Below are 11,633 nucleotides of genomic sequence, written 5' to 3'. Positions count from 1 at the left end.
AAATTACCTAAACAACACACTAAAAAAACTACTCGGCGTCGCTATCAACGAGGTCAATCACGCCCGGGCCGTTGCCGCCGTCATCGTCGCTGCTGGACCGGTTCGCGACATCGTCCCAGTCCACCGGGACGTCGTCCGAATCCTCTTCCTCCTCCGCCGCCATCGCCGCCATCGCCTCGGCCGCCTGGATTGCGGCCGCAATCTCGGAGGCTTCCTCGGCCTCCCGCGCCGCCGCCGCGGCGGCTTCTTCCGATGACCGCGCTAGGGCCGCGAGCAGTCCGGGCGTGTCCTCCGGGTCGCCGTCCTGTCGGAGCGCCGCCACCTCCGGCGGGATCACGACCTCGGCCGGGGCTGGTGGGGCGGGGCTAGGAGGCGGGGCGCGCCCGCGCCCGCGCAGGCCGGAGGGCCCGGCTTCGCCTGTGATGTCGCCGACGGGGAGCCCACGGGCGGCGCGTTTGAAGGCGCCGATAACGTCATTGAACCGCTTGCCCTTCCAAAATCGGCGGTGGTTCTTACGGTTGAACCGCCCACCGGGGTGCGCGCTCAGCTCGGCGTTCGTCGCCGGCAGGCCCTGCGTGGGGTAGCCGTCGGCGGAGATCCTCCACGGCCGCGGCACCTTCGCCGCCGGCGGCACGAACAGCCCGAACCGGAAGAGATCTTCCGTCTGCCCTTGTGTCAGGCTCGAAGGCCAGACGCCGCCCGGTGCCGCGCCGTCGGAGTCCGAGTCGCTGGACGCCATCCCGCGCAGATCGGTGAAGAGAACGCGCGTGTGAAGAGGGAGAGGAGGGATGGACGGGCGGTGTGACCAAACTCGCCGCGCAGGGCGGGTTTTATAGCGTCGGGAATTAATGCGCGGCAGGTGAGGCGCCGTGGCGGGGCGGAGCGGGGCATTAAACTGCGGCAGGGAGGCGCCGGGCCGCTGCAGCGGTGGCGTGCGGCAGGCGCGAGCGCGGCAGTGCGGGCGTGCGGCAGGTGCGGGCGGCGCGCGGAAGACGAGATGGGACGGGGCGGCGCGCGAAAGACGAGATCCCATGCAGCCGCGTTGACCGCGGGCGAGTGGATAGACCACGATGGTAGGCGTGTGCGCAGTGGCCGGCCGGGTTGGTTGGACTAATAAATATCTACGCATGGGCAGGCGGGATGACCAGAAAACTAAACTAAACTAAATCTAAAACTAAACTAAAAGTAATCTAAACTAAAAAACAGAAAAAGCAGAAAAAAAGGAGAAGAGGGGTGGGGCTCACCTGCGGCAGGGGTGGGGCGCTCGCCGACGGAGGGGCGGCGGGGTGACGCTCGCCGACGTAGGGGCGGCGGGGTGGGGGGCGACGGGGTGGGGGGCGACGGGGCGGAGGGGTGGGGGGCGACGGGGCGGCGCCGGGTGGCGGGTGGGGGGCGACGGGTGGCGGGGCGGCGGCGGGCGGCGGCGGCGGCGGGGTGGGATGTGGTGGCGGGGCGCGTCGGGGAGGAGAGAGAGGGAGAGAACAGAGAGTAACGGGCGGGGGGGTACGGGCCGTTAGGTACTCTCCTCTTTGCCGTCCGCCAGTCTTTGCCGTCCGCCTTTTTGCCTAGCAGACGGCAAAGAGGTGGGGCGTTAAGTTTTTTCCAAACGGGCGGGGGGTGGGGGCCACCTCTCTCTTTGCCGTCTGCCAGCGGACGGCAAAGATTCTTTGCCGTCTGCCAGCGGATGGCTAAGAGCTCGCAGATGGCAAAGAGCTTCTTTGCCGTCTGCTTTTAGGCAACTGATGGCAAAGAGCTTCTTTGCCGTCAGCTAGCAGACGGCAAAGAGCTGGCAGATGGCAAATTAGCTGATTCCAGTAGTGCCCTTTCCCACAGATCCCCATCCCCCAATCCAGAGCATTGCAGCCTAAGCCCGGCTACGCTTCCCGTGGAGCTCGAGGAGTGACTGGCCCAAAAGAGGTGTATAGCGGTCTCTTCGCTCGACGTCGCCGAGGAAGTTGACGAACATTACTGGCGGCAGGCACTCAAGCAGCGGGCTAGATTATGCGGGCATGTCTCGTCCGCCGGCTACGACATCGAGGTCATCGACAGCGACGCCCTGAGGCGGGCTGTGTCACAGGTTAAGTGGCCCACCCCCAACCCCTTGGGTTCAACCGCCGTCGATCTCATCCATGGCCCCGCCGCTGATCTCCTCTGGCTCACTGTCAACAATTTGCCATTCTACATCGCCATCGAGCCCCTTTTGTCATTTCTGAAGGACACGTTCTGCGACGCTTGCTTGGGATCCACAGCTTCCAAGTCAGACCTCATCGACGGCGACCACGAGGAGGGCACCCTCTCCGGCTCTTCCAAGGGGAAAGAGCCCATCTGCTCTTCCAAGGGGAAAGAGCCCATCTGCTCTTCCAAGGGGAAAGCGCCCGTCTGCGGCAACATGGAGCGCATCCAGGGTCCGTGCTCTTCCCACGTGAACGAGTCCCATCTGTGACAAGTGAGGAAACCCATGATTTGTTTATTTCAGTTGTTCACAATGTGATGCTCTATATGTGCAATTATTTACTGTGTAGTACATTTCATCAATCCAGTTTTAAACATACCGATAGGAATGCATATATTTGCTTGCTGTTAAGCCTGTTATAGCTAGCATATGCCTCTTCTAAAGTTTTTTGATTGCTCGGTTGTTTGTAGTTAGCATATATTCAGTTTCAAATGCTATCTTTGGTTGTTCGTAGTATGCCTTGTTTATTCCAGTTATTCACAACATGATGTTCTATATGTGCAAGTATGAACTGTGCAGTTCAATTTCATCAGTACCAGTTTCAACAATACCACTATGAATGACTACATTTGGTTGCTGCATCTTGTAGTTAACACGCCTTTCCATTTTTATTTAACCATAACCAGCGTACTTAGACCGACACAATATCAGTTTGAATGACTATGTTTGCTGGTTGTTAAATGTTAGGCATGTTGCAGTTAGCACACCTTTCCACTTGTTTTGCTTTACTAGCGTGCTTAAATCTGCACACTGAAGCTATCTTTTGGAGATTATTTTGTCTGCCATGTATAATTTTGGTTGATGTTTAGCCTGTTGTGCTTAACATGCTTCTTGATGTACCTACACAGGACAATTTTGGGAACGACTGATGTTTTCCATCGAGGTTAGTTTCATCCCATGGCTTATATCTGCTCACTATTCAGGATATCGGTAGCTGGCACCATTTAGGCCGGCGGCTGATAAGGGACTAATCGGTGAATCAGACTTTTAACTGAATATATCTGCAACCCATTTTTCGTTAGGTTAACTAGGGCCATATGTAATATATCTGAGGCTACATAGCAACATGCACTATACTTAATGTCTAAATATGCAATCCTAGGCTACATAGCAACAAGGAAGAGTGTTACATTAATGTTCTAATGATGTCTAGATATACGTAGAAGAGCAGCAGCAACAACAGCAACAACACAGCCCTGTTTGGATACTGAACTTAGCTAGAGGTTAAAGTTAGTTTCTAGCTCATTGCTAACCCTGAACTAACTCCATCCAAAGAATTGTTTCGATGGCAGGGTTAGATTGATAATAAATGCACTAGGAGAACTAGCTCCAATTAGCACCTCTTGGGCTGGATAGTTTTTTTGGGTGGGTTATAGATACAACTAGCTCAAACTAGCCCTCATGTTTAGATATACTTTAGGGCTATTTGAGCCCGAACTAGCTCAAACTAACTGTAACCCATGGATACAGCAGCAATTAATCAGCTGATAATTTGTAAGAATGAACTAAACTCCTTCCGGCCCATAATATAAGATGTTAATTCATCTAATATGTGAGTATATTGGATGTTATAAGATACTCCCTCCGTTCCTAAATATTTGTCTTTTTAGAGATTTCAAATGGACTACCACATACGGATGTATATAGACATATTATAAAAGAGTGTTGTACTACATCATTGTGCAATTGCTGTTTAGCTTTTAATATTAACTTGGTGCTTTTAGGTACACATGTCATTGGTAAAGATCCGCGTTTCGACCCTTTCTGCGTATGGGGCAATGAGACATCGATGAACCAACATCAAGTGAGGAAGCTGATAAAGATTGTTAGTAAAATGGGTCCAAAGATGGCAATTAAACTATTTGTTTACACTTTATCCAAGACAACAGCGAACTGCAGGATGGTAAGTAAGAATTCTGCAGCCTTCTTTTTACTGCCCATAATGAGTTGTGTTAGATGACAATGTCTGAATCTTTTTCCTTTGCAGTGGTTGCCAAAGCAGTTTACTCAAGATTACCTCTCAAACTACATGATTGGTGGGCATGCAAAGGTTAAAGTATTTCTACCAGAACACGATGATTATCTAGATGTTTTCATGAAGACCGTGAAGGATGGGCGGTCGGCCATCACAAGGGGTTGGACTAGAGTCGTGCGTGCCTTCTGCATGGAGGAGGGCACAATATGGGCATTCCGCTTCACCTTGTTCAGCAACCAGAATATATTTCGCCTCTTTCTTTACCGTCTTTAATAGTACAAGTATACAACTGTGGTTCATCATTCTTTATTTGGTTCTTATGTAATTCTTGAACATATGTACCTATGAATCGAATAATGCATTGGTTGTTTGAACCTGATGGATATGAATAAAGCTGTAGCATACATTAAAATTCAAATCCAAATCCAAATCTGGTACAATTTGGAAAAGCAGCAATTAAGTTACGGTGAAATTACGCTCTCCAGGTTGTTACGGCAGACACGGTTGGTAAAACACAAACGTTTGCGATATGCACCATAATCCGAGACGGTTCACACAGAGGAAACGTGTGCAAGCATGCACACAGTTGCCGTTTGCAAAGCGTGTGCGATGTCAGACAATATCACAAACGGCGCGGGCAAACTAAACGTTTGTGTTGGTTGCCTTATCGTACACGATTCACAACCATGAACTGTTTCTGATGAAGTATGCATCGTAAACATTGCACCACAGAATAGCGTGTGCGATAATTGTCGTATACGACGATGTTATGACGGTCCGATGTTTCGTAATCCTGTCTGACACTCGTATGACGATTAGCTAATCTTCTTAACGGTGAACCGTTTGGGATGGGCCGCGCATCATACACATTCTATAATAGTGAACCGTTTGTGATGGGCCGCGCATCGTAAACGTAGCACCACAGAATACCGACTGCGATGTCAATGCGAGCAGAAATGAGTAGGAGTACTGTAGGGGCCCTATCCCCAACGGTTTCTGGGTCGTGTGGGAAGGACCCCCTATCGCCCACACTCACTTGGCGACAGTTCCAAATGTCGTCGCGGAAAGGGGTTAAAAACCGTTTGTTTAGGACCGACGCGCACCAGTGTGTCCGAAATGACCCTGGGTCACTAAGGAACTGACACGTGTCCAACGGTCAGATTTCAAACACACGCTGCAGCTTGACTTGGGCAACAAGTAAAGCTGACCTATCCAACTCTGGATAAGATTTGCTCTCATTGTCTTCGCTCGAAGACATAGGATTTGGTTGAGCATCACATCAGTCACTCTGACTTTGTTCACTTGGACCCCACTTAACAGTACGGTGGTTCCTATGACTCAACAAAGAAGAAAAGGAAACTACGAAACAACTATGTCTGCGTACTCCATAGTCTTCACACGATGTCTTCTCATGCCATAGTCTTCAATGTGAATATCTTCACAGACCACCATTGTCTTCAATGTCTTCACACATTTTTAGGGGTCATCTTTGATAGGTAAACCGAATCAATGTGGGACTACTACCTGTGTTATCCTGCAATTCTCACAAACACATTAGTCCCTCAACCAAGTTTGTCGTCAACATTCTAAAACCAACTAGGGATGGCACTAGATGCCCTTACATGTGGGTGTAATGAAAGGAAGAGGTGGATCAGCCACAACGGTCTGTCGGGACAACAACGGTTAAATTGTGGGCAGCTTGGCATTGGTCATCGAAGGTATAGATGACCCTGCAACTCTCCAGGATGTTGCTTGCAGAGAGGGGATTGCTCTAGCCGAGGATCTCAACATCCAGAATATTGTTATTGCATGTGACTCCAAGCAAGTCGTTTTCGATATAAACAGAGGCAGCAAAGGAAGATACGGTGCTATAGTTAGTGAGATCAAACTCAATTCAGCTCATTTCATTTTAATTTTGTTTTCGAGGGTCGTGCTGTTAATTATGAAGCACATAGTCTAGCTAAATTTTCGTTACGCCTCGGTCTGGGACGCCACGTCTGTTTTGAGTAATAAAATGGTGTTTACCCCTCAAAAAAAATTATTCCCAATTATCTCGATCTTTTTATTCCCGGCTCAAAACAAGGGGAGCTCCTATTACACGCACCTTGCGTCAAATAGGCTCTAACACACGCACTAACTCTGACTGGGCCGGCACAATTTTGTGCAACGGTGCGATGAAAAAACTCAGCTAAATAATGAACTCAATACGGGTCGAACACGAGACCTCTCCAGGTCGATGGTGCGTGGCCACTTTCCAGCGAGAAGCACTACAGATCATATGTGGACAATGAGCAGTGCCAAGTTTTAAGAACTGATTGAAGTGTTAAGTCCAAACACTTCCAGCAAAATATTGGACATTTCTTAGAAGTTTTGAAAGAACCAAAAATGATAAGAGGAATAACCTTTGAAAATCCGACAATGTTTGAACACATCGAATAAGTTTTGAAATTTCAAACATTTTTATAAGCGTGAACATTTTTTGAAAGCACAAGCATTTTCTGAATTTTGAGACCAAAATTTTGAAACTGAAAATAATTTTTAAATACCGAGCAAATTGTGAAAATGCGATTTTTTAATATGTGAAAATAATAATTAAAATTGGACTTTTTCAAATTTTTCTTCCATTTTAACAAAATTTTCACTCATTCAATTTTTTTCGCTTTTTCAGAATTTCTTCGTGCTTTTCAAATTGTTATTTTGTGCTCAAATTTAAGAAAATTCGCGCTTTGAAAAGGGGGAACAGTTTTTTTGAAAATGCGTCCAAAAATTGGGAACCGCTAATATTTTCGGAAATTTCTGAATATTTTCTTGAAATTTTAACAAATTGGGAACATTTTTTAAAATTCCAGATAATAATTTTAAGTTTTTTCCTTCAGAATTTCTGAACATTTCTTGTGAAAAGAAGCGAACGATTTTTAAAATTCAATATTCTTGAATTTTAATTAAGATTTGAAAACAGGAATATATATTTTTTAAATTCGGAAAGTGCAAACATTTTTGAAAATTCTGGAAATTATCTGAAAAAGAAAAATATGTAAAAACAAAACACCAGAATGGGCTGGCCCAGTTTGGGCGTCCCGGTTTGATGTGCCGGCTTTAGCCAGAGTGAGCGGCGATAGGGGTTAGCCAAAACAAAACACACCACAAACAGAACAAAAAAAAGCGTAGCACGAATCTCAGAGCAAAGACCAACGACCAGGAAATTGGCTGGCCGAAATTTAAAATCCAGTTGACTGACATATAGCTAAAGTGCTAATGAAAATGCCACCACATAGCTGCCACTTACTTATTTTGCTGCAATATTTGCATCTTCGTTGTCAAACAGTACTATGTCTATCTACATTCTCAATCATGGTGACCCAGATCGAGACGGACCAAATCCAGCCACATCTTAGCGCCCAGCATCTCCGGCGCCAGACTTCTCCACGTCGGTGGCCGCCGCCGCCTTCTCATCAGCCGCAGCGTCGTCCACCTCCTCGTGCGCGACGTCGTACGTGGCGTGCAGGCCGACGAGCACGTAGTAGAGCAACATGACGGCGGTGCACACGCCGAAGCGGACGAACGCCGAAGCGCCGAGGGAGCCCATGAGGAAGATGTTGGTGGCGATGGAGAGCGAAGGCAGCCACGGCACGAGCGGCACGCCCCACTTCGTGGGCACGCGGGCCACCGGCAGCAGCAGCTGGACCCCGAGCGTCGCCGCGGCCCACACCGGCACCAGCACGGCGTAGCCTGTCCACCGCTCCGGCGCCGAGCCCCAGCACGCCGCGATGCCAGCCGACGACCCGACGATCGCCAGCACGAGCGCCGCGAGCAGCCGCCCGTGCGCCCGGCTCGTCACGCCCCTCGCGTGGTACCGGCGGACGAGGAGCGCGGTGGCTATCATGACGAAGATGAAGAGCGTGCTGATGGAGAGGAGGCTGGCGAGCACGTCGAGGCTGGACAAGAACGCGACGCACGCGCTGGCGCCGGTGATGAGCGCCGTGGCGTGGATGGGCGTGCCGGTCTTGGGGTGCACCAGCGCGAACACCGGCGGGATGATGTGGCTCCGGGCGATGTGGGTCGCGTACCGCGCGTTCCCCAGCGCCCCGACCAGCAGCACCGTCGTCATCCCCTTGAGCGCGCCCACCGCCACCACGTACTGCATCCACCGCATCCCCACCGCGGCAAACGCCACCGAGTACGCCGCGCTCCGGTCGATCGCCGTGTACGGCTGCATCATGGTCAGAGTCAGCGCCATCGTGCAGTAGATGGCCGTGATCACCGACATGGACCCGATCAGACCCAGCGGGATGTCCCTGGACGGGTTCTTGGTCTCCTCCGCCATGTTGGCGATGCTGTCGAAGCCGCTGTACGCGAAGTACACGACCGCCGCCGACCGGAACACGCCCGGCACGCCGTAGGGCACGAACGGGGTCAGGTTGCACGGCTTCGCGTGGACGAACCCGGCCACGATGATGAACGCTAGCACGAGCAGGTGCACCGTTGACGCCACCCAGTTGAAGCGGGAGCTGCCCTTGGTGCTCAGCATGGCCATGATCGCCGTGGCCAAGATCACCGCCGACGCGATGGGGTCGAGCTCGTCGTACCCTTCGCCGAACGACGGCACGTGCACGCGGAGCGCGCTCACCGGCCTGTTGACGAGCGACGCGAGGTAGGACGTCCAGGCGCGCGCCACGGCGGCCGTGCCGATGACGGTCTCGAGGATGAGGTTGGCGGCGGCGACGAACGCCGCGAGGTCGCCCAGCTCGACGCGGAGGTACGCGAAGGAGCCGCCGGCCACGGGGATCTCGACGGCGAACTCGGCGTAGATGAGCACGGAGAGCATCGCGGAGAGGCCGGCCACGACGTAGGAGAGCACGACGGCGGGCCCCGCGTGGTCGCGGGCCTCCTGGCCGGTGAGCACGAAGATGCCGGCGCCGAGGTGGCAGCCAAAGCCGAGCCACGTGAGGTCCCACCAGGTGAGGCAGCGGCGCATCTCGTTCTCGCTCCGGCGCCGCATCGCGCCGAGCTCCGCGGCGTCGGTGGAGCGGCCGGCGAGGAGGCGGTCCCGGAGCCGCGCGGGCGTCGCGGCCAGCGCGCCCCGGTACGCGCCCCAGCTCGCGAACGACGGCTCCGGGAAGAAGTCGTCCTTGCGCCACCGCCAGTAGCCCCTCGCCGCGGCCGCTGGCTTGTCTCGCGGCGCTCCCACGGGCTCCATGGCCTGAGCACAGCTTCACTCTGTCTGTCCGCGCACAGGTGCACTGCGGTGCAGGACAAGTTACTCTGAGCCGTCGTCTCCGGAGGTGAAGTGACTGCAGAATGCAGACAGAACGAATCCGTTGTCTTCTTGCTTTGGTCGCCAACTCGCCATCGTCGTGGACTCCCCGTCCGTCCGTCCGTCCTGTCTTTATCGTGCACCACAAATCACATACCGAGCACGACTTTGTTTTTCTTGGAAAATCAAGCACGAATCTTGCTCTGACGATTGGCTACAAAACAAAGGGATACCCAGGATGTGATCTTGTGGACACAGCCGCATACAGTAGAAGCCACGGGTTACACCTGTTCATCAAACATGGCACTAAGCAGTAGCGGGGCCAGGATTAGCGTGCGCCTCAGGCAGACCCTTGTAGCAACAGTAGCCATAGTGCAAAACAGTGGCTACAGTCGAGGCAGCGCTCCTCTGCCACTAAGTACTCCCTCCGTTTCTAAATATAAATCTTATTAGAGATTTCAATAAAGAACTACATACTGAGGTTATCAAATTCTTTTCCGTTATCGGTTTGAAGATGAGCAATGGTGCGATGAAAATGGGTGTTGACATAGGCATAAAATGAGTGGAGGGTGGAGGCGACATCGGATTTGCGGCGTAACGAAAAAGTCCAAATGAAGTGTGAAAAATCATCTAAAATCACAAGGTAATATGATAAACCCGAATTGCTAGGCACTGGGGATGTCCAAACATCACAATGAATAATATCAAAGGGAAAAGTAGCAATTGATGAAGATGAAGAAAACGATAGACGAACTTGTTTTCCTATGCGGCAAGCATGACAAGTATGAGCCACTGATTTATTACATGAAAAGGGAAAAGTGCTCAAAATTTTATGAAGAGCGTCGGCGCCGGAATGACCGAGACGAGCGTGCCAAAGCGAGACGTCAGCATGGAGAGCAACCGGGCCACTGCGTGTAGAAGCACCGCATGGGTAGAGATCATCGGGAGAGTCACATCGGTGCAGAACCCTCCGGGAGCGAGCATCCTTAACAGAAAAACCGAGAGCGTCAAACTCAACAGTGACAGGATTTTCACGAGTAAGAGTACGAACAGAACAAAGATTTTTAATTAAGGATGGTGAAACGAGCACATTATTGAGAGTTAAAGAAGAGGGTAACGGAAGGGAGGATGAACCATGATGGGTGATGGGAAGAGAGCTGCCATCACCAACCATGATGCGGGAGGAGAAGGGATAGGGAGCGACACGAGATAAGATACCGGGGTTGGAGGCCATGTGAGCAGCGGCACCGGTGTCCATGTACCAATCGCCGCCTCCGTTGTAGGCGCTCGGCGAGGGGGTAGCATGAAGGGCGGAGAGAAGCGCCGGGTCGTAAACCGGAGGGGCGCCACCATATGCACCATAGCCCGGCGCACCGCCGTACGCCGAGGGACCACCATAGGCCGACGGGCCACCGTTGGCCGCGGCGGTGCCATACGCGACAGGGACCGGTGCGGTCAGCAGCGCCTGAGGGGTGCTCGTGTTGGAAATATGCCCTAGAGGCAATAATAAATGGTTATTATTATATTTCTTTGTTCATGGTAATTGTCTATTATTCATGCTATAATTGTATTGTCCGGAAATCGTAATACATGTGTGAATACATAGACCACAACGTGTCCCTAGTAAGCCTCTAGTTGACTAGCTCGTTGATCAACAGATAGTCATGGTTTCCTGACTATGGACATTGGATGTCATTGATAACGGGATCACATCATTAGGAGAATGTTGTGATGGACAAGACCCAATCCTAAGCATAGCATAAAAGATCGTGTAGTTTCGTTTGCTAGAGCTTTTCCAATGTCAAGTATCTTTTCCTTAGACCATGAGATCGTGCAACTCCCGGATACCGTAGGAGTGCTTTGGGTGTGCCAAACGTCACAACGTAACTGGGTGACTATAAAGGTGCACTACGGGTATCTCCGAAAGTGTCTGTTGGGTTGGCACGGATCGAGACTGGGATTTGTCACTCCGTGTGACGGAGAGGTATCTCTGGGCCCACTCGGTAATGCATCATCATAATGAGCTCAATGTGACTAAGGCGTTAGTCACGGGATCATGCATTGCGGTACGAGTAAAGAGACTTGCCGGTAACGAGATTGAACAAGGTATTGGGATACCGACGATCGAATCTCGGGCAAGTAACATACCGATTGACAAAGGGAATTGCATA

The 11,633-nt window shown here is 51.5% G+C and overlaps 1 protein-coding gene across 1 annotated transcript; it reads right to left on the bottom strand.

Annotated features, from left to right (window-relative positions):
- Nucleotides 1–7,386: 7,386 nt before the first annotated feature.
- LOC123121863 (cationic amino acid transporter 5-like) lies at nt 7,387–9,628 on the bottom strand. The gene has a single exon (XM_044541943.1). It carries the CDS (start codon nt 9,403–9,405, stop codon nt 7,600–7,602), a length of 1,806 nt encoding a protein of 601 aa, XP_044397878.1. The 5' UTR covers nt 9,406–9,628; the 3' UTR covers nt 7,387–7,599.
- Between the last annotated feature and the right edge of the window lie 2,005 nt (nt 9,629–11,633).

This window comes from Triticum aestivum, chromosome 5D (genome assembly GCF_018294505.1).
Source record: "Triticum aestivum cultivar Chinese Spring chromosome 5D, IWGSC CS RefSeq v2.1, whole genome shotgun sequence".
Classification (NCBI taxonomy): Eukaryota; Viridiplantae; Streptophyta; class Magnoliopsida; order Poales; family Poaceae; genus Triticum; species Triticum aestivum.
The sequence above is the reverse complement of the archived record's forward strand: the minus strand, read 5'-3'. Positions and strand labels throughout refer to the sequence as shown.